The sequence below is a fragment of the Perissodus microlepis genome, chromosome 4, assembly GCF_051167445.1.
Source record: "Perissodus microlepis isolate ML-2025 ecotype Zambia chromosome 4, ASM5116744v1, whole genome shotgun sequence".
Lineage (NCBI taxonomy): Eukaryota > Metazoa > Chordata > Actinopteri > Cichliformes > Cichlidae > Perissodus > Perissodus microlepis.
Window position 1 is genome coordinate 18,475,695 of NC_140464.1, and position 23,676 is coordinate 18,499,370.

The window sequence follows — 23,676 nt, forward strand, 5'->3', positions numbered from 1 at the left end:
AATTAAGCAGGAAAAACAAGTTAGTTATAAGAATAATGTTAAAATTCATACCTGAACTGATAGTGACCATTGTGCCTTTTCCCCAGTAGTCAAAAGAATTGCTACAATCGAAATAATTATTTACAGCTCAAAACAAAAACCTGTTCGCACATTTCGGTGTTTTTCCATATTATTTTACGATAACAAAATAATGTGGAATACTACTGCAAATTGAGATTTTGAATTCTTAAAAATAATACCTAAGTTTTAACCATCAAAGATTCAACTGAGAGTACAAATTATAGGCTTGTAATAATATAGAAATTTGTATGAAAAACAATGGTCAAATGGTGGAGAGTCCCAGATTTAAACCTAGTGGGAGTATCCCCCCACAGAGGGACAAAAGGACCCCCTGATGATCCTCTAATCGCCTGAGCCAAGGTGTGAAACTGGGTGTGGGTCCCAATCAGCCAGAGTTTCGGGTGTGTTCATTGTGAAACCTGGCCCCACCTTATCATGCGAATTCCTGAGGTCAGATGGCCCAGGATGTGAGTGGGCGTTAAGGCGTCTGGGAAGGGATCTCAAAACTGGATTATAGATGGCAGAGAGTTGGTGTCGTAAACCCCCGCCTCTGTTCAAAGATGGTCGCTCACAGTGGACATAGATGGCTTCTTTCACTCCTCTTTCAAACCATCTGTCCTCTCTGTCCAAAATGTGAACATTGGCATCCTCGAAAGAGTGTCCTTTATCCTTAAGATGCAGATGGACTGCTGAGTCCTGAGGCAGGACCCACACCCAGTTTCACACCTTGGCTCAGGCGATTAGAGGATCATCAGGGGGTCCTTTTGTCCCTCTGTGGGGGGATACTCCCACTAGGTTTATATCTGGGACTCTCCACCATTTGACCTTAGAACTGAAGAAGCTTCTCGGATGAGAGGTGAAACGTCTTCAAGTAACTTAAAGAAGTCCAGACGCTTTTCTTTGCAAGCTCCTTTGACTACGATGACCTGGATGACTGAGAACCTTCACAGACATATGAAAAACAATGTTTCTTTGAAAAAACAACGACACAGTCTTTAAATTTAAATCTTAACATTAAAAAAAATAATAAATGAATGATTTTACCTGATGTAACCGTAACCATTGTGCCTTTCCCCCAGGGGTCAAAAGCGTTGTCATAGTGTAATATTTCAACATATCCAACGTACAAAAATAACTAGCTCCAAGTTCTAAATATGCCCAATTATACAGTGAAAGTTCACTTCAATTCACTGACAGACTGTCTTCAGTTTTCCTTGAGCCTAGTGTTGACCTTGTTGCCACTTTCTTAGACTCATGATACACCTTCATGTCTAATTCTGTCTCAGATTGGTGTCCTGGGGTGCCTGATGTGCTCACTGGAGTGCAAGGAGGGCTCCACTTCTACTGTAACGGATTCAAAGTGAGAACAAAGTTAGCTAGGTAGTTAGCTTTCAGCAAGCCAAAATATATGTCAAAGATATACATAAAAAGTAATAATTTTAAAACCAAACCAGTTAATATTTTGTTTAATATTTGGTTTTCTCCTGGCATTTTTTCTATTCAAGGTTGAAATGTTATTTCTAGAAAATAAAAGTTCAGCTAAAAGATTATTAATGCTTTTCATCACCACAGCAATCTGGCGTTTTTCTTTTTCTTTTTTTTTCTTTTGGAGCCGTTTTAATTTTTTTTAAATTTTCTTTTTTGGTCTGCGGGTCAAGTCTGTGCCCTCCAGCAATAACTTTTAACTATTATTTACAATTTTCCCAAATAAAAGGATCTGGCTTGCATCAGTCACATGACGACCATTAACCAATGCTCACCCTTGACAGCAGAGTGTTCTTGTTACAAGCTCGCAATGAGCACATGCATGTTTTTTGCTGCCTGGACGGTGTGGAGCTGTAGGGGAAACACACAAATTAACATGGAGACGCAGATACAACAAAATCCAGTAGGAAGGGTGTACAGCATATACCCTATAGCTCACAGGAGTATTAGTTTATTATGTACACAAGGCAACAGTCATTAAGATACCATAATAGAAATACAATACATCAGACATTTTCACTTAGAACTGATTAAAGAGAAAACAATAGAAAAGACATTTCAAGTGCCCGAATCCTTCCCTGCAACATTTTTTTTAGAGGCAGTTTGCCCATCAGCCTCCTCCAATATAAGTTTACTCTTCTGTTAGTTGACACATACATCAGAACATTATTTTAAATGCAGAACATGAACAAAAGTTATTGCATGTAAACAATAGTGTAAAGTTGTTGAATGTCCTTTCACAGAGTTGATGGCAAATTCTTACAAAAACACAATATATTTCATCCAACTTAAGTAGTGATCTCTGAAATGAAATTGTATTCTCACCTGATGAAACAGCAACTGCTGTCTCCTTTCCTTTCAAAGGTAATGCCATCTAAGGTAAGTATCTGATTAGACATGATGTTTCTAAGATTTTTATGTCAGCAGGTCTTCAAGAGATTTTTGTAGTTTAACTAGTTCACCTGTGTCATCTTACTTCATAGATGAATAGAGTTGGGTATCATCTGCATAACAATAAAAATGTATGCAATCTTTTCTAATAATATTAACTTAATAAAGTTTAGGAAACCATAATAATGTGTGCATGATGTGAAAAATTATTGAATCATGGCACAGACCCGGAGGAAAAAAATGAAAAACTTTTGTGTCTGAGAAAGACTCCTCATTATCATGCTTAAACTGGAATCTATCAGATAGATATGATTCAAATCACAGCAGCAGAGTGCCTTTAATACCTACATTGTGTTCTAATTTCTGGAGTAAAATATTGTGGTCAGTGTTATGGACTGCTGCACTAAAGTCTAGCAGGACAAGCATAAAGATGAGTCCACAGTCAGAGCACATAAGAAGATCATTCATAATTTGCTGTTTCTGTATTGTGATGAATTCTGAATCCTGACTGAAACTTTTCAAATAAATCCTCATCTGGAGATGATTAGTTTTCTGTTTTACAACTACTCGTTCAAGATTTTCTTCTTCTTCTTCTTCTTCTTCTTTTTTTTTTTTTTACATAAAAGGAAGGTTGGAGATTGGCCTGTAATTAGATAAGACAGTTGAATCAAGTAAGAGCTTTTTAAGTAATGGTTTAGTTACCACCACTTTAAAAGCCTGTGGTATCTACTCTTTTAATACAGACAGATTATTCCCATTTAGAATTTAAACATTATTAATCATCAATTTATTTGAGCAGTCTTGTAGGAATGGAGTCTAAATGGCAAAATCATGGTTTTGAGGTAGAAGTGATTGAAGTTAACTCAGAATGATTAATACGAGAGAAATAGTCTAAACTTCAGAAGTCATTAAAGAAAACATGAAACATTACAACTATAAAAGCTAATTAATTCACACCAGGGAGCCCTGCTGTCAAAAAACGGACATAGATTTAACACTGTCTGTGAAGCTCGAGTTAAGAGATAAGTGTTAAAAGTTTTTAGAACATATTTAGCGCCATCTTGTGTCAGTGTAGAACATTACATCACCGTGTTGGTCGGTTGCTGGTTATAGACTTACATTAGTTTATGTTAGCTAACTCATAATATAACAAATAACTATTAAATAGAAAAGGAGACTAAAACTAAAAATCTGTTTTTGTTCTTCATATTTTGATGAACACTCATTCAAGAAATTCATGAAATCCTTGCAAGTTAAAGTTAAAGCCATACGTGACCTGGAACTTTGACTCTTTGTCAGCGTGACTACAGTGGTCAAGATAAACCTGTTGTTGTTTCTGTTTTCTATGACCAGTGTTGAATAGTGCTAGCTTTTAGGAGGGCATTTTTTTAAATTCTTTTTTTAGACTAAAAAGGTATTTTCTCCCTTTTGGACACTGGGTCCTTCACACACACGTTACTACGATTTGATAATAACTGTGACTTAAACAGATACCTGGAAACTCTCAGCAATTAGTAATTTGTTCCTACATGACCTTAAAAAACTGAAATGCAAAAATCAGAAGCAGACTTGATTATGAGGCAAAGCCATGTTGAATATCAGTTTGAAGTGGAAAATGTCCTGTGATATGATTTTATTTCATTTATTTATTTATTGTGTTTCTAAACCCCAATCATCCGTACTAACCACTTTTCTGTGCAGACAATGGGACTCATTGTGACATCTTATTTTGCAGTAAGCTTTATTTTTTTCCTATGTAATAATTACTACATCCACTAGAGTGCAGTGGTACACTGTTGTTAGACCCTCATTTCTGCTTCCTCCAGTAAATGATCCAGTCATGTTTTAATGGGAGAAAGGTCCCTGGCATGATGCAGTTTTCATGGTTGGATTGTGTTTGCCTCTGGATTCATATTTTTGTCACTGTGATGTTTTGAGGTATGAAATTACTTTATTTACTGTAGTTCATCATTTGTTTTCATAAGAGAAAACACTCAGTGGGATTTCTTGAATAAAGACAAAGCTGTAGCATCAATAACAAGGGCAGATAAAATACTGAGACAAAAAGACTTCAGGATAAGGGGAACCCCCCACTCATGGCACACCTATGTGCGTGAGTGGGGTTTCCCTCACATAGTCTTCAAATTGACAAATTGTCAATCCATCCTAAGATTCAATTTTATATATACATGTATACATTCTACTGGTGGATTATTAGCTCATGTAGGATGTTTGGTTTAAATTCATCATTGGTATGTAAGGAAACAGGGAAGGGTTCAGGTAAGCACCTGGGGGGAGGGTGTTTGGTGGGGATGTCAGACATGGAGACACTGTCAGGCATTCTGCTGGGCATGGTGCCCCGCTTCCTTGCTGCTGGGCCCTTGCCACTTAGACTGGCAGCAGCATGTTGTTCATTAGCAACAGCTTCACAGATTTGGGCTGGCTGCCACAGGGTCTTCAGCCAATCGGGGCAACACACTGCCAGATCATTTCAGAGGCAGCCAATAGTAAGCCTTAATTTGTTTTGTGTCATCCCTCCCAAATGTGAATTCCTCCAAACCCACAAGGTACACAAATGCACATGGAAACACACTCTAAGCTTTCACTTAAAGACAGACTTCACAGATTTACACTGACTCTGTGTATGTCTGGAAAGAGGAAGAGTTACATAAACATTCTTTGTGCTTTCAAATGAATGCTCCTCTTCATAACACAACTGCCTTCCCACTGCATCTGTCAGCATCTTTAAATTATGATCAGCATAGGTTTTCACATAGAGGTGGCACCCACATTGCTGCTACTGCACACGGAGCTTTGTCTCACTCTTGTGGAAAATCCAAGTAATACAACATGATGGTGCACAACACAATTTTCCAAAGATAAACAGTTTTATATTAGTATGTGTCATTACTGGTATTCTGTAAGGCAAGTTAGCATTTTTCTTAATTCAAGAAGAACTGAAGATAATTATTTGTTTTCTTTATTGATTTTTAATGCATTTTCTCACTTGTCTTACATACATGTCGCATCTAGCACAAAACTAAAACACAAATGCCAAAAATTGTAAAGCATAAACAATGTCATCAATAACAATGGAAAAGCAAAGCATTACATGTTCAAACTACTCAGGACAGGTGCTGTTCAAACCCCCAGAACTTAGACATTTCAGTCATAATACATGAACCGTCCTGTGAACATCATGATTTAGTCTGAAAGAAAAAATGAGAGAGAAAATGTAATCCTTTAGTGACAACTTTGTATTGTTTTCTCTTGAAATAAATAAAAGAAACAACAGCAACTTTTATTATTATTATTATTATTATTATTATTATTATTATACTATGTGCTCCTAGATGTCCTAGATGAGTGGACTAATCTTCCCCTAAACATTGGGGGAGGGGGGGGGGGTATATATATTTGTCATATTTGAAAGTTCAACCAAGCACCAAATGGAATGTCATAATACAGACTTAGAAGCTGAGAAAGAAAGTAACTGGACTCCTTTAGGTTTTGTGAAGATGTTTCACCTCTCCTTCAAATGACTTCTTGAGTTCTTAAACTAAATGGTGGGGAGTTCCAGGTATTTAAACACTAGTGAGTGTTGTCTCTTAAGGGGGTCATTGACCGATATTAGCCATGTGCCTCATCATTTGATCCAATGAATGAAAAAAGTAATTATCACCATAGCTTTTTGATAAACCACTGTGAGACCTCACCCAGTCATATGACCTATTGAGGTCACCTGAGGGAAGATGTAAGTGGGGGTTTAGGCACTCGGTTAGATCTCAACACTGCCAAGAGTGATCTTTATCCTTTAGGTGGAGATTTAAAGCTAACTCTTGCAATGCTGGTAAAGGACAACCTGTGCCAAGGTTTAAATACCGGGGACTCTCCATCGTTTGGTTTTAGAACTGAAAAAACATCTTGGATGACAGGCGAAACCTCTTCATATAACTTAAAAAAAGTCAAGTTTCTTTCTTTCCAATCTCCTTAGAGTATCATGACATGGATGACTGAAAGCCTACATAGACATAATACAGACTGGAATGTCAGATTAGAATGGTGTGTCACAATATAAATCATCACAGCATCATACTGTAATGATAGTGCATGTACATATTTTTATGCTCCCTGTCGCCCTTGCACAGATAATAATAACAATAATTATAACAATCTTCATGGTTCAAATGAAAAGCTAGACTGGAATCTTACTTTTAAACAATCAAATGACAAGTGCTTACCTTAAATAATGTAATTATGATACCATATATGGTGGCGATGATGAAAAAACCAGTGAGGGTGAAAACCACATTCCAGCTTTCCTCAGCTGTGTCTTCATTCACATCAGCATGCACAATGTTGTCAAATAAATTACAATATTTCAGCGTATCTGTGAATAATGTATACATTTGGTTATTTATCACTTACTTGACATTATTATACTAACAAAGAAGCTGAAAAGAGATTGGAAAAATAATGGACTTTACATGTCCTTCACATTACTTAATAGGACCTTATATGTGCAAGAAAAAAAAATCAATCAGTGAATGATGCAGTACCTGGTTTCGATATATTCGCGGACAGGGTGGTGTTGGCATGGATCACCCTGCAGGTGAAGACCACCCCAGGTAAGAATATTTCTTGGGACAGGTAAAGGTGGCTCTTGACACTGAACTTTCCATCTGGGCCTCTGTGGGGCTCACTAGTGTTGTAGTTCAGCGGTTCTGTGCCTCCATTTTGAAACCAAGTGATGTTAATGGATACAGGGCTGAAGCCAAAGACCAGGCACACAAGTTCATTAGAGCCCTGAAACAAGTAGACTGATGGCTGGCTGTAGATCACTGAGGCTGGAAAGATAGCCACAACATTTTTAGCAATCAGTCAATCAATTTTAATCAGTTTGTTAAAATGAATATAATGGAAATAATAGGTAAATATTAAATGCTAAATGGCAGCTCACCAAACACATCAGTTATATTGTCTTTAACAGGCGCTTTAGATGACTCATGTGTGACAACACAAGAATACGTAGACCTTTTGTCTTCAGTTTTGGATATGTTTAGTCTGCTGCTCATAGAGTAAGAGCTACTCCCTGAGTATTTCCATGGAGGACTGTTAACGTAATGTGAGGATGCGAGAGTCTGGCCATCTTCTTCCCAGTGCACTATGATGTTAGCAGGGAAATATCCAGACACTAGGCAAACAAGCTTTAGGATGTCAGACATTGAAAGTTCAGAGGGAGTTGGTTGTATTATCTTCACTGTTGGCTTACGGAAGTCTTGAAAAACACAAAAGGAAGAGAACCATAAAAATACAGTCACAACCAGAGGAACATGAAGTTTAGAAAGATTTGTTACATTTCTAATATTACCTCTGCTTTTGCTTATATGGTCTTCATTCCCCTGATCGGAACATGGATGTTTTCCTTCACAAGAAATGTTTGTATGTGCATCCCAATCCACTGCTGACACTTTAAGGAAGCTCTGTCGAGTCTCTGTTCCATTGTTATGACTCACTGGGGGATTAGTTAGGACATCATAACTCTCGCGAATTTTGCTGCCACCTATTCTCCAGGTGATGGAGAAATCATTAAGATTAGGGCCAACCAGAAGACAGGTAATAGTCACATGTCCTTTGTTCTCAGTCAGCTGTGGCGGTGGTCCCTGGACATAAACCCCAACTAGCTGTGATGATGATGGAGTTTCTATAAAAAATAAAATTAATTTAAAAATATGAATACATATATAAATTAAAATAATAAGCAACAACCATGGAGCAGTTATAAAATGTCTCATATCCAAATTTCTAATTTAAAAATAGTCTTATTGTATTCTTAATGATTATCACAATAAGAGAATTTTCACTGTACCTGAACAGAGACTGATTGTTTTTGTGATACGTGTGTTCAGAGACCTGTCAGACACTTCACAGGTGAAATTATTCCCTTTTTTCCACTCAGATTGATCAATTACAAGTTGACTCGTTACTCTAACACGTCCATCTACACTCATGCTGATATTAGTGGAATTTGGCCTTTCCTGAGACTCAGACAACCATTTAATGTGAGGGTTGAAGCTCCATCCAGAGCATGAAAGAGTCTGTGATTCTGAACCTTTACTGGGAACCAGAAGAAGCTCCATGGATGGGTCCACTAAAGGGGCATAAATCAGTGCATCTATTAGTCTATTTAATAGAAACCATGTAACTATAAAACAACAAAGATAAATCAGCTTCTACAAAGGGAAAAAAAGGGAAATCTCCTCACCAAAAATATTGCTGATGGAGTTTGAGTGAAAAGTTTTAGAAGAGCCTTGAATCACTTTGCAGGTAAAGGTTTGGTCTTTCATCCAGTACTTCTGAGGGACAATGAATTGACTACTGATTGAAAGATTAGATACTGAGCCTTCAGCAAAATTATAATGTTTTTTTTCAAGAATTTGACCATGATTGACTTCTAAGGCGATGAAGAGGTCACATGAGGACAGTTGTTTGATGTCACACTCGAACACTGCACGGTCTCTCTTTGGCAGATCTGTGAGAGATCGCCTGATCTCCACCGAAGGAGTATTAACTGGACAACCTGGATGATCATGCAAAAACATTATTTTAATTGCTCTTTGGTCATAACATGTCTGATTTTCCTATTGTCGTATCATCTTACCTGCAATATTTATGGTCTTCTCAGCAGATGTGAAGCACTTATGCTCTGCTTTGCATGTTACATTCTTCACTTCCTCCCATTGATTCGAGAAAACTGAAAGATTGCTGATTATATGAGTTGCGTTTTTCTCTTGGGTCACTCTTCCCCTCACGGCTTGGCCATCAATCAGCCAGGTGATCATGGCATCAAAATAAGTGTGGACCAAACACGTTGCTTGCATGTCAGTATTTGAGGTAATTACAGTCTTGAAGCTGGGAATCTCCACTTGAATGAAGGGAGGGCTTGGAAGAGCTGTTAATAGGAAAGTAAAAAAAAAACAAACAAACATTAGAGTCTGACATTGTTACAATAAAGGTGAATTTCTGTGGATTATAAGAAAAATTGCTTATTAATATGGCAAGCTAATAAAACAACCTTTTAACTAAAGACTGATCTTAATTTGTTTCACATATTAAGAATTTGTGCATGATAAATGTGTTCTTTGAGTCAGTAACTCTACATACTTACTGTGACAAATGTTTATTGTTCTGCTATATTGATCACCATTGGTCTTGCAGGTAAAAGTTGAGCCTTTTGCCCACGATGTCATATTTGGCCTAAGCTCACTGCTCAGGCTGAAGGTTTTCTTTTTTCCCCCTGCACTTTGTAGCTTCCTTGTGCTTGCCTTATTGCTTTGATCCGTTTTTTCATCCAGTAACCACCCCAAAGTCAGTTTGTCTGGATAGAAGCCACTCAATGTGCAGATGAGCCTTACTGTTGAGATTCCAAAATCCCCATCCCAGACTGAGTACAATGTGATGTTTGCTGAGACAATCTGAGGCACTGAGAAAGAGCAAATATTAGTTTGACTTTACATGCATAATTATAAATATTATGTGTTAACGCAGCAAGAAAAAAAGTTAATGTGATCTCAGTTATACATACCTTCAGATTTTGGTAAATGAGGAACTGTTTCAGTTTTAAGTGTAGTGTGTTTGTCTTTAGGCTAGATGGCAGAGTTATAATTTGACATTGTTTGGTGTTGCTGTGTCAGGTGAAGATAGGGCAGGAAGTCTGTTGCACAGTTGTTATGCATGATAAGGCAGAGTGATCAGGGCAAGCAGCAAGCGGAAGCATTGAGTAACACCCAGGTCTCAAAAAAGTACCATAATACAGAAGTGAGAGAATGCAAAGAGCAACGGAGCATCACAAACAGCAGGTGTGAGGTGTGGTTATGCCAGTAAGAGAAACAAAGTGCACATTTACATTTCTCATGTCAGTTTGCATGTGTACCACATGTATTTTATTTCACGTCTCATGACTTTGCCAAAGGTTTTAGTTCTCAAATCCTCTAATAATAGAGTAAAACGCAACCGACTGTAAAATCTACCACTTTGCATATTTGGTATAGCATGGGCTGCTGATTCCAGATGCTGTGGATGTGATGAACAGAACTGTATATTAGAGTTTAAAAAAGGACAAAATATTAAATACATATAAATAATCTTTAAAATGCATTAAACTTTTACAGATCAACCTTCAGATAATGTAAACAATTTCAAAGTAAAGCAAGAGAAAGACAAAATTTAATCTTAATTAAAACATTTATTTTTAAAGACAGATAAAGCTTTTGCAGTTTAAAAAAGGCAGTTGTGATTACTTACATGATAGTATGAGATTATATGAAAAAAAATGTTTGAGAAATATTTTTTTCACCACACACAACGGTCCTTTCACAGTCCATTTGTTTTATTTGACCTGTTAAAAAAATAAGAAAATAGTGAACTTGGAGCAAAAGGATTTATTTCATACTGCTCACCACTACTTCATTATAAATAGTGTTTATGCATGAAGTTACATTGCTACACATATATCAAAAAATGTATCAATACACAGGAAACTTATAATGCTGTACGTTTATTTTGTAGTTGGTTAAATATAGTTGCTGAATAAACTTATAATGAACACTACTTTAATATCAGCTGAAATTCACTTAGGAGGTCAAACTAACAGTTGCAGACAAAGCTGCTTATAAGAGATTGTTACACAGTATTAAGACAATTTCTAAATTAATTTACTTTCAATAATATGCATTCAATTGATTAAGGCATTCAGAAACTTGCCATCTGGACATAAAGCACTGGGATATACATGCTACACTGGGATATAAAGAAAAATGAATTCAAATAGTAACATTATGTAGTGTAATTATCTTTTAACTTACACATATAAAATTGGTTTAAATCAGTGATATGAACATATTTTATATGTTTTGACATTGGCATAGATTATTCCACACAATATCACACAATTTAATGAGTTTGATAATTACTTTTGTCACCATATCTTAAATATTGTAATCAATCACACATGCCACACTGATTTTAAAAGAGTTTCATTTTGATCTGACACGATTTTGTCTTTATGGTCTTCCAACATGCAGTGTAATAGAAATTACACTTGCTGCTTCTGACTTAAGACCCTTGTCTTTGTCCATACAGCTAGATCTTTGAGTAGGGCGATATCAGTATGATATCAGTTGGCCCTTGAACTATTAAATTATGTTTTTATACAATTTCAGCACTCTAAGTGAATTTTAGCTGATATATATTGTTTATATGATATTAGCAACAACTGTATAAAGATAATTAAATTCACAACAACAGCTGAATTGTGAAGTAGGTAATCCCTCACTGGGATAACGTGAACCTTTTTCTTCCTTTTTTAATTGTATTAAATAAATCTTACATTGGTTTATTAAACTGACATAATCCTAAATGCTTCTAATGTGCATAGATACAATTTTTTCTGTCATCAGCATTTTTTTAGTTGTTTTTACAATAATTGAGTTATTCTGACTCATGGTTAAAATGCAGAATGCTAAATGAGTTTTAGTTTTTTCTATCATGGCTACGTGCTTGATGAATGTAATCTGTCATATTGCTCATTGCTGAGTTAAATCTGCAGACAATGCCAGAACATTAATTTCTGATTACCTTGATAACAGTTGTTCCAAAGATTAACAGCAGAGTGATGAGAAAGAGAAGGATGAAGACGATGGCTACGCTTGCTACGTTATCGTCTCCAGATAGTCCAGGGTGATGAAGCTCCAGAGAGTCACCGATGAGAAGACCTAGATGAACAAACGTTATTGTGTCAAATAACTGGACATTTCACAACCCACTTTGAAACACACATTGTAAGATAGTAACTTATAGATTTTATTTATTTCTGTTGTGGGTTAAATACATATGTTTTGACTCTATATGCTATAGCAGATTCATAGTCAGTCAACTCAGCTGGAAGTTATAATGACAGTAAAGAAAAAAATAAGCTGACAGAGGTCGAATGAGTGTCCCATGAAGATGAATAGAATTTCATGCCCTTTCAGACCTACAATCCTGACTTCTGACTTGCTTTAGAAAGACTCCAGTATTGTTTATTTGCCTGGGAGATTTAAAGGGTTGTATTGAGCAGTCATCTGTTTTTAAGGGGTGCAAGACTCAGTAGATGACACACAGGCACACAAAGACAAGTCACAGAAGCAGTGTTACTGAACTATCTGCATATTAAATAAACATAGACTGTTCCCTAAATACCTCATTTAGTACTGTTGTATTATTCTAGTAGAAATTAGATATTAAAAATATTTTTATATTATTATTGTGTATTATTGTATAATTATTGTGTAAATAACCCAAACATGCTACTGTCTGCATTAGGATAGCACTGTGACTGTACAACAAACATAAAGCTCACAAAATTATTTAAATGAAGACATGAACTGCATACAATAAACATCAACAGAGTTGCAAACTGTTTTTTTTTTATTTTGAATCTGCATTGAAACAAACAAACACAATGTCATATCACAAGCAACAGACATTAAACAACAAACAGCAGAAGACAGAGACATGAGAAACATCTACTAGGCCGAGCACTTTGAGTCTTGGTTGATGTTCATGTTGAGGTCAATGCGGTTTTTGTCAAATGTTCTGTACCCAATGGACCTGACAATAGCTCTAGTTGTGTTAACCACAGATTCGTGGTACACTACACAGCTATAGACAGCATCATTGTTTTGCCACTCGTGAAGGCTGACAAATAACTGGCCATAAGCAGAATAGAACCCATTGTTTTCAATGGGTTCTGTGGTATTAAAAGTATAACTTGAGTCTGCTTCCTCGTCATCCACAAGCCAAGACACAAAAACATCCTTAGGGAAGAAGTCTTTCACAAAGCAAGTCAGGGTCACCTCTGCTTTGTTAGTTTGTTCTAAAGGAGGGAGCATAAACACTGACGGACGCTGAGGGTTTCCTCCTGTAAGCATGAAACAACATGAGACTTTGTGCCACACATACATTAACCAAAATAATACAGGAAATCAAATCCACACACACACACACACACACACACACACACACACACACACACACACACACACACACACAGACATAGACACACACATACAGACTGAGAAGCAACAGTTATGATGTCTTTGATATCAAGATGTCAATAAGGACTAAACACAGTTTCAGAGTATTTTTCTTACCGAATTCCCTTTCATAAGGTTCCTTCAAAGGTGTGAGTAAATCTGAGTGGTGAACAACACAATAGCGCTTTACCCCCCTGGCCCATTCGTCATAGGTGATGTCAAGTTTAGACATGTATGTCTTCCCATTGTCTTTAATAATTGGTTTACTTGCTATCTCCACTTCATCCTCATCCTCCCACATTATTTGAGGTGCATCTTTTTGTACTGTGACTCGACATGTTAGAGTTCCTTTTTTATGGAAAAGCATGTCCTCAGTTGTGGGGCCAGTGATTTCTGCTTTCACATTAGATGTAACACAATCAGGACCTGAGTAATGAAGCAAAAAACAGTTAGTGAGCAAAATTATTACAAAACCATATTTAAAAAAAATAAATGTATATTTTTTTAAAAGAAAACAAATCTGTTACTCACATGGTGTTTTTTCTTTGTAAGCCACAGTTTTATTCAAAGATCCATCTTCTCCTCCAGTAAACAGACATGTAAATGTAGTCTTATCATTCAGGTCACTGGAATTTACTGTGAGAAAACTTGCTGCATAGTACAATATTTTTCCAGCCGCATTTTTTGAGTCAGAAACTGTTTCGATCAGATCTATTTTGCTGGTGATATCTGCTCCGTTTTTCCGCCATTTTATGCCATGTTTCTTTGGTGCAAACTCTTTGGCAAAGCAGGAGGCAGTATAGGTATCATCCTCATCAGAAGAGGAGGAAAACACTTTAAGAGTTGGATTCTGCTTAAACACCGCTGAAAAACAAAGATATACACAAATATGTGTATGCAGAAGCAGGGAATAATATATATATATATACGTATTTATATATATGCAGAAGCTGAGATTAATAATTTGCTACACTGTTCATACTATATTGTTTTTCTATATAAACAAGTTCCTTATGCTCACTTTTTTTTTTTTTTAGCACTTTCACTTTGCACAGTGTCCAAAAGAAAACTGGATTTGTGTAGTCACCAATAACTGAACTGCAGAGCTTCACTGCTCACTTCTGCATATACATTGACTGGCAAGCAAACACAGATTTAATATTAATGTTAATTATGTTAATTATCAATGCACAGTGAAAGTGGAGGGAGACAGGCAGAGATCAGAAAGGATGAGGATTATTTAGACAGATGGAAAGAAGCACAACATGCTGCAATACTGTTTTTCAGACGGGCGCAGAGCACATAAGTATATGAGTGAAGAATTAAAAAAAGACAATGTACCAAAACTTAATACTGCTTGGATATATTCTTTTTCTCATTCCACCTTACAATGTGTGTGTGTGTGTGTGTGTGTGTGTGTGTGTGTGTGTGTGTGTGTGTGTGTGTGTGTTTCCACAAAGTCCATTAAGAAATTATGAATTTTGAAATATTTCATGTTATTTAATGAGGTGAAATATTTGCTTCTATGTTGATTAGGATTTTTTTTAAAAATGAATAAGTTCGGGTTTTTGTTGTAAGTTGTGTGTTCAGATTAATTGTAAACATAAGCAGCTTGGGGCGCATTTACGATAAAGTCAGCCTCTACTATATTTCTTCAGTAAACAAAAACTGGAGATTAACTCGATAACTGACTCTTATCCTTATTAGAAGTAACAATCACTAGATGTGGCCCAGTAATAGTTTATAACAAATATTGCCTCAGAAAATGTGCATTGAAGTTTACTGTAGCAATGTATTATGTATGTGATGTATCAAGAGTTCAAATAACCTAAGAAAAGGAAATTAAATGACTTAGCAAAAATCTTACAGACTATAACAATATCAACCTGTGCATTTATGTGCAAATTCATTCAAATTGTTTAGTTTTGTATATGTTCACAGAGCTTTCATGTAAACTTGTTATAAGTCAAATAGAATAAGATAAACTGATTAAATGTGAATTAGCATAAGGCTTACGTGGTGGTCTGATAGGAGTCTGTGCATTCCCAGCAGCATGATTCACAACACATTGGAAATTCTGTTGTGTATCCCAGTCCTGTCTCCTCACTCGGACTTGACTGACTCCAGTATAAACATTGCCTTTCTGTACTGCAGGGTACTGGATGAAGTCTGTCAAGGCAGTGCCGCCTTTGTTCCATGAGAAAGTCACTGCCGGAGGGTTAAAGCCAGTGGCAAGGCAGCCAAGAGTGACCATATCTCCGCTCTCAGTGCCACATGGTACCAGAGGAAACACAGTGGGTCCAGCTGAAGTGGCTAAGAAAGGGGAGACAACAGTAATTAAGATACCAGAATAGAAATACAATAATATACCAGACATTTTCACTTAGAATTGTTTAAAGAAAAAACGAGATGATTGTGATGTATAATAAAGTCCATCGTGAAAGACCTTACATTTTAAATGTTTAGCATTTCAAATGCCCCGAATCCTATTTTGTTAAATACTCTCCATTAGTGTTATATAACAATATTATATATTAATAAGTGTCACTTCTTTAGTAGTCTACACCACACCTTTTTGTAAATTATTTTAAATGCATAATATGGACAAAAATCAATCACAAGAAAACAGAAATAAAATAAAAGAATAACATAAAGTCGGTAAACTTCCTTTCACAGTGCTGATGGCAAATTATTTTAAGAACACATTAAATTTGATTCCACTTTAGCATTGATGTTTGAGATGAAATGGTTTACTTACCTGATGAAACAGTGACTGTTGTCCCCTTTCCCCAATAGTCAAAAGCACCGTAGCACAGTACTGAATATACTTAGTTCTTAGTATAAAAAGGCTAAACTATTAATGATACACAAAAGGTCTACTTCAACAGTCATTAAGAAGAAGATTATAAAATCCTATCAAATCACCCAAAATACGCTATCTGTTAAAGCCAATTTTGACAATATCACATTTTTTTTAGCAAATGTATATGAACACAATTCACTGAGAAAATATTACGTTAAATTATAACTTGTATCCAATGGAGACATATCTTAACTGATGATGTTGTAACTGGAGAGCCATTTTCTAAGTCTAAAAACCATTTGATATACTTAATAGATAGTTTTCATACTTCACACAAAACATTTGATACTCTTACATAAGGATTTTTATTAATCAAAATTGGTCTGAAATTCTTTTTTTTACATATTCTGTAACAAACTACAAATTTTTTTTGATGTAAGTACTTATTTTATCAAATTTATCATTATAGTTGTAAACAAATGAAAATGAATACATTGTATTGTAACGGGGGATCAGGAATTTCTCTCTTTAGCAAGAAATATAACAATTCGTACCTGATGTGACGGTGACTGTCGTGCCTTTTCCCCAGTAGTCAAAAGCGTAGTCACAGTTTAACAACTTACTGACAACTGCATACAAAAACCTCACACTCCATCTTATAACAATCTACAATCTGATATATTCTCCTTATAGTTAATATAAAGAGATTCAAAAGACTGTACAAAACCTGATTTTCACCACCATTTAAACCAAGTCTGTAAACTATAAGACATTTATCTCTCAGTAGTCTACAAATGACGGTATTGAATTTTCTCACAACCACAACATTTCTTTAAAAAAAATCAAAATTTAAATGAAAATCTTAAAATTAAAGTGAAAGAATTAGATCACCTTACCTGATGTGACTGTAACCATTGTACCTTTCCCCCAGTAGTCAAAAGCCCAGTTATCACAGTTAACAGAGTCTTTTCACACCTCTCACAAAAACTAACTTCTGTGATATGGCATTACTTGGTGACATCATTTAACTTTGGAAATAATTTGAATCGCTCTCAACTAAATAACTGCTTATATAATTATTTTCTAATCAAATTAAAGAGAAAGAAATACAAGGTTCTTTCTTTTTTGTGCCAATTCTTTGTCAGATTTTATATAATTAAGCAGGAAAAACAAGTTAGTTATAAGAATAATGTTAAAATTCATACCTGAACCGACAGTGACCATTGTGCCTTTTCCCCAGTAGTCAAAAGAATGGCCACAATCTAAATAATTATTTACCACTCAATACAAAAACCTGTTCACATTTTTCTGCGTTTTTCCATATTATTTTACGATAACCAAAAAAACTGGAATACTCTCATTTTTTGCAAATTGAGATTCTGAATTCTTAAAAATAATACCATCAAAGATTAAACTGAGAGTACAAATTATAGGCTTGTAATACTATAGAAATTAGTTTGAAAAACATTTTTTCTTTGAAATAACAACAACACAGTCTTTAAATTTAAATCTTAACATTATGAGAAAGAAATGAATCATTTTACCTGATGTAACCGTGACCATTGTGCCTTTCCCCCAGTAGTCAAAAGCGTGGTCACAGTGTAAAATTTCATCATATCCGACATACAAAAACAACCACCTCCAAGTTCTAAATATGCCAAATTAACAGTGAAAGTTTTATATTTTTAGTATTAAAATTAAGTCAGAAAGCTCATCTTACCTGTTGTGACAGTGACCATTGTGCCTTTTCCCCAGTAGTCAAAAGCATTGTCACAGTATAAGACATTAACACATTGAACATACAAAAACAAGGACCTTAAAGACTGTCATGGTCCCACTAATGTCGAAAAACCAACCAAACAAAAAACCCAAAAATGCCTCTAAAAGAACCACATTTATAATATGAAGACAAAAGCCTTTTTTACCTGTTGTGACAGTGACCGTGGTTCCTTTTCCCCAGTAATCAAAAGCAGCGTTCACAGTGTAATAACTCAACATATCCAACATACAAAAACATGTGCCTTTAAAACCCTAAATACAACGATTTAAAAAGTGTTATTACATTTTTCAAAGAACGGAAAAAATACATATATTTTTTACCTGTTGTAACAGTCACAGTTGTTCCTTTTCCCCAGTAGTCAAAGTAGTCATCACAGTGACAGATTTCAATTGCACTTTAGTGCAAAAAATATTTTGCCAGCTACTTGTGTCATTTCAAAGGTGATTACACTAAACCGAGAAACTATTACCTATCATTTACACAGATATTACACTATAACATTAGATGCAAAATATAACCAAGATTTTATTTAATACTAATAATAATCAGCTAAATATAGGATTTCACTAACTCAAAATACATGACATGATCACTTACCAGAAGTTACTGTGACTAATGTTCCTTTCCCCCAGTAGTCAAAGTAGCCATAGCTGTCACAGTGATCTGTTAGAGTCTGTTTCCAATACAAATACTTATTTAATTTAAACCAAAGGAATCAGGTTTCACAGACAAAACAATTCCCAGTGTACTCTTTATTAGCAGTTTCCGTTGAGACATCCATTTCCTGTGGTGTGGGTTATATAAAATTAGGTATCCTGCCAACAGTTTGTAAACACTTCCTCTTTATCAGACCCTTTGGCAGCTCCTGCTTTTACAGCAACCAACCAGCACAAAGTCAGTAGGAGTTAATGTTACTGATAGAGCTTTGTTGGCCTAAAGGCCTTGTATATATGTTAATACTGAACAGTCAGTGCTTGTTTTTGGTTCAACTCAAACATGATTGATGTAGGTAAACATTCTCCGCTGCAATAGTGAAGAAATTTGAATAACAGAATTTAGCTCTCAATGTTGAGTTAGGTGATTGTTTTTTTAGTTACTGTTTCATAGCAGAAATAAGTTTGCCTCAAGGTGTCATCAAAATAAAGAACTATGTGTCTTGAAGAAGTTTGAAGAAACTTGTGGGCACCCTGGACAGGTGTTGATGAGATGTCCATGTTGCCCACAGTAAAACCACTCACTCCTTCTTTCCTCTGGAGTCAGCTGGGTCCTGCTGATCGGCTTCAACTCCAGTTTGCTCTCATCACTTCCTGTTTCCTCTTTTGCCCCCCTGAAGTTTCGCACCTGAAGTGGAGCGGGAGTTTAGTTTTAGTTGACAAGTGAGTCAAGTAAGTGTTTAACAGCTAACTCTTTCTTCATATAAATAACTGAACTGTTAAAAAAACCTTGATGCTACACCATTGGTCCCCAGCCAGTCTCCTTCACTAGGATCCAAAAATCCAAAAATCAACTGAATAGTCAGCCACACTCCACACCCCCTGTTACACATTAAACATATTGTGAGCTGCTGTGTCTCAATTGGACTCTTTGACAAAAACACAAACTAGTAAACAAACTCTGCATCGTTTCCATTTATCACAGCTTGTCCCTATTTTAAGACCCTGCCCCGAGGAAGTTTAACTATGTAAGTAACCTTGACATGATCTGAAAAATATGTATGCAGAGTAGTTTGACGTTGAGTTAAAAATAATCATGGACATACCATGAAAAGCTTCACGACAAGGATGTGTTCTTTCATGGAGATTGGGTTGAGTTTTGATTGTGGATCAAGAGTCGAAGTTACTGTGGAATGGGCTTTGGTTTTTAAGCATATAACTTTAATCTTAACTTCTGACATCAAGAGCTGGACACAGGGAGAAAGTGTTACAAGTTTTATCAACAGCAAATACTTAAGAGAATGGAGCGACAGGTGGTTAGCAGGCTGGTCTAGCATAGAAAAACACAGAGAGTTTACACATGTGAATCCACAGGCAAGGTGAGCTGGGTTGCCTAAGAGAAATGTCCAGGGACCGAGAACTGTCTGCACGGAGGGAAACCGAACATGCAATTTGTAGGAGACCATGAAAGGTGTTCCTGCAGACAGTGGGCAGCATGTGGTTTGGAGATGACTGCATGTCCTAAGAAACATAACATAACATGATAATTTTTTCATCTTCTACTATCTTGGTTAGGGGCTGCAACACAAAAATTAACCACAGCAATAAAGAAACACATTTTTGTCCTACTGTAAAAAAGAAATGGAAAAATGCTACTGATGTCAACTCTGCACAGCAACACACCTGTGGGCACAAGGGAGGACAAGAAAGTTCAGGGAATATTGGATTTTTTTTACACTGTTAGCTGCAGTTTGGGGATAAGTTTCTTTGGACCCAAATAGAATGTTCACTTTTGACTGGGAACACAAAAGTTGTAACTTTATCTGACAGTATTTATGAGAGTTCAGAAAAAGAAGAATGACTTTCAAACCCTTGCTTAAATATCACTCTCTATCACCGGGTGTCTCAAGACAAAGACAGTGAGTGTTTTCACATTATGCAGTAGTGTAAATCATCTAATATGCTGTGTCTTTTGATATATATGCATATGTATTCATTGAACAAAAACATTCTGAGTAGTCATGAATTATCAGTGAATGAGTGACTGGTTAGTACAAAATCACTATAAGATAAGATAAGATAAGATAACCTTTATTAGTCCCACACGTGGGAAATTTGTTTTGTCACAGCAGGAAGTGGACAGTGCAAAAGTTATATAGCAAAAATTAGAATATAACTAGAAAAAGTTGCATTTCCTGCGAAAATGCAGTGTGAGTGCCGTGTAGTGGAATCTGAAAACAGCAGAAGAAGGAGAGCTATCTGTTGAAAACAGGTGTAGAAGCTGAACTCTGCTTTATTTGAAAGACTACACTGAAGAGTGTCATGAAAGCAGATTGCATGCAAGCAGGGAAGATGTGCAGTATCTGTCCCATGTAGTACTTGAACCCTTGCCACAAGATCTCACAGCAGCTGCGCATCCCACTGCGCCAAACCAGTTCCAGTCCCAAACAGATATGATGAGAGGAAAAAAAATGCGCACTGTGCAGAAGAAGCTAACTTGTGCTGGAAAGAGGTGAAAAGGCTGAAAACTGTGCTGATAAGAGCAGAAGAGGATGAAAATTGTGCTAAGAAGAGGTGAAAAAGCTGAAAATTGTACTGAAAAGAGGTGAATCAGCAGACTTTCTGCTGAAAAGAGGAAAATAAGCTGAAGTTTGTGCTAAAAACAGCTTAAGAAGCTGGAATTTGTGCTGAAAAGTAGTGAAAAACTGAAAGTTTTGCTAAAAAGAGGTGAAAAGGCTGAAATTTGTGTGGAAAAGAGTTTAAACAGTTGAAGTGTTAACTGAAGAAAATGTTGCCATAAGCGGGATTCGAACCCCGGCCTCCTGGTCTGAGAACAGCTGCTCATCTCACTGAGCTAAAACATGGCTAAGCCCAGCAAGCAAAACTGGTGATCACACTGATAATGTGGTCCCTGTCAACAAAATGGGCCAAAAAATGGCATAAGAAGCTGAATATCTCAAAAAGTATAAAAGTTATCATCACCAAAAGATATAGCAGATATAGCAGAAATAGCAGAACAGTTTAAAGTTTGAACGGTGAAAATCGACTGAAAACTGAGGGAGTAGTTAAGCGGCAAAGAAACGGAGCAACTAGAATAATAAAGGATAAAGAATAAAGAGAAACAGGATCTCAATAGTGTGAATGCCTGTGAGGCATTCACACAATAAGAATAAATACAGTACACAACTGTACAGAATAGAATAAAATAAAATACTATATACAGTAGAATAAAATATAATAAAATATACAATAGGAGAAAAATAGAATACAAATTCTATATACAACTGAGTAAAAATACAACTTTGTCAGAAAAGAATATTGCACTTAGTCTTATTGCACATGTGTGGGTTTTTGTGTGTTTGATCAGTTGAAGTTTTTGTTGTAGAGTCTGACAGCAGTGGGGAGGAAAGACCTGCGAAATCTCTCCGTCCCACACTGTCGGTGCCGCAGCCTGCCACTGAAGGAGCTGCTCAGTGCTGTCAGAGTCTCCTGCATGGGGTGGGAGATGTTGTCCAAAAGGGATGACAGCTTAGCCACTATTCTCCTGTCACGCACCACCTCCACTGGGTCCAGAGGGCATCCTAGAACAGAGCTGGCCCTTCGGATCAGCCTGTTCAGTCTCTTCCTGTCCCCAGCAGAGATGTTGCCACCCCAGCAGACCACACCATAAAAGATGGCTGAGGCCACCACAGAGTCATAGAAGGTCTTCAGGAGTGGGCCCTCCACTCCAAAAGACCCGAGTCTCCGCAGCAGGTACAGCCTGCTCTGACCTTTCCTGTAGAGGGCGTCTGAATTATGAGTTCAGTCCAGTTTGTTGTTCAGATGAACACCAAGGTACCTGTAGCTGTCCACAGCCTCAATGTCCATACCTTGGATGTTCAGTGGTTGCAGTGGAGGATGTTTGTGCCTGCGGAAGTCTACCACCAGCTCCTTGGTTTTACTGGTGTTAATCTGGAGGTAGTTCAGCTGGCACCAGTCCACAAAGTTTTGTGTCAGTTCTCTGTACTCCTTGTCGTCCCCATCAGTGATGAAGCCAACTATTGCAGAGTCATCAGAGAACTTCTGCAGGAAGCACTGGGTGGAGTTGTGGGAGAAGTCTGCAGTGTAGATAGTGAAGAGGAACGGAGCCAGAACCGTTCCCTGTGGGGCCCCAGTACTGCAGACAACCCTGTCCGACACACAGCCCTGAGTTCTCACATACTGTGGTCGATGGTCGATACTATGGCGATGAAAGTGGTAATAGACTGACTCACTAGTAAGTAAGTAAGTTTATTTATATAATAGCTTCAAGATAAAATCACTGGATGTGATTTTATCTTGAAGCTATTATATAAATAGCAACAAATACGAAACAGAAAATAAGACAAAAAAAAAACCAACCCAACAACAAAATGAATATGAAACTAATGCAAGCTTAAAAAATTAGCTTTCAGCTCAGTTCCAAAGAGATGAGGGCACAATTCCAAAGCACTTTTTCTATGAAGTAGTGCTTTCAATCCACCAATCACACACACATTCATAACCCAGTGGACCAGCCAGGGATTCAACCACCAACCTTCAGTTCAGTAGATCCCCTGCTCTACCTCCTGAGCTACAGTCACCCCATGTTTTGCAAAACTTTGGAGGATCCAGTAGGGAGCCTAACAGCATTGTGTACTAGTGACTAGCTAGTTTTCAGTTGGCCAAACACAAAACTATACTGCAGATTAACTGGTGCTTCTAATACACTTAGTTAGTTAGTACACTTCAGTACACTTTAGTTTAAGTGAAAAAAAAAAATTCAATTACTGCAATGATTTTTTTTTCTTAAATAACATGCCTGAGACTTAGTATCTGATTACATGCCTCATAGTCAGCTATACTCTTATTGGTACTCATACTCTTTTTGAATTGGTATTAATTATAATTTTTCTTTACTCAGGCATTATT

General features: G+C 36.6%; 1 protein-coding gene across 8 annotated transcripts in view; it reads right to left on the minus strand.

Annotated features, from left to right (window-relative positions):
- Positions 1-5,321: 5,321 nt before the first annotated feature.
- Positions 5,322-23,676, minus strand: part of LOC146388767 (uncharacterized) — a 162,268-nt gene continuing 143,913 nt past the window's right edge. Inside the window, exons 4-14 of one of the 8 annotated variants that reach the window (XM_084926275.1) lie at positions 18,692-18,744; positions 15,528-15,824; positions 9,605-9,919; positions 9,098-9,388; positions 8,702-9,016; positions 8,306-8,587; positions 7,808-8,140; positions 7,397-7,714; positions 6,996-7,283; positions 6,678-6,826; positions 5,322-5,645 (exon numbers count right to left, since the gene is read on the minus strand). In XM_084926275.1, the coding sequence (XP_084782401.1) occupies positions 5,634-5,645; positions 6,678-6,826; positions 6,996-7,283; positions 7,397-7,714; positions 7,808-8,140; positions 8,306-8,587; positions 8,702-9,016; positions 9,098-9,388; positions 9,605-9,919; positions 15,528-15,824; positions 18,692-18,744 (2,653 nt within the window). In that variant the 3' untranslated portion in view covers positions 5,322-5,633. The other 7 variants (XM_084926280.1, XM_084926276.1, XM_084926279.1 and 4 more) reach the window with 7 other exon arrangements.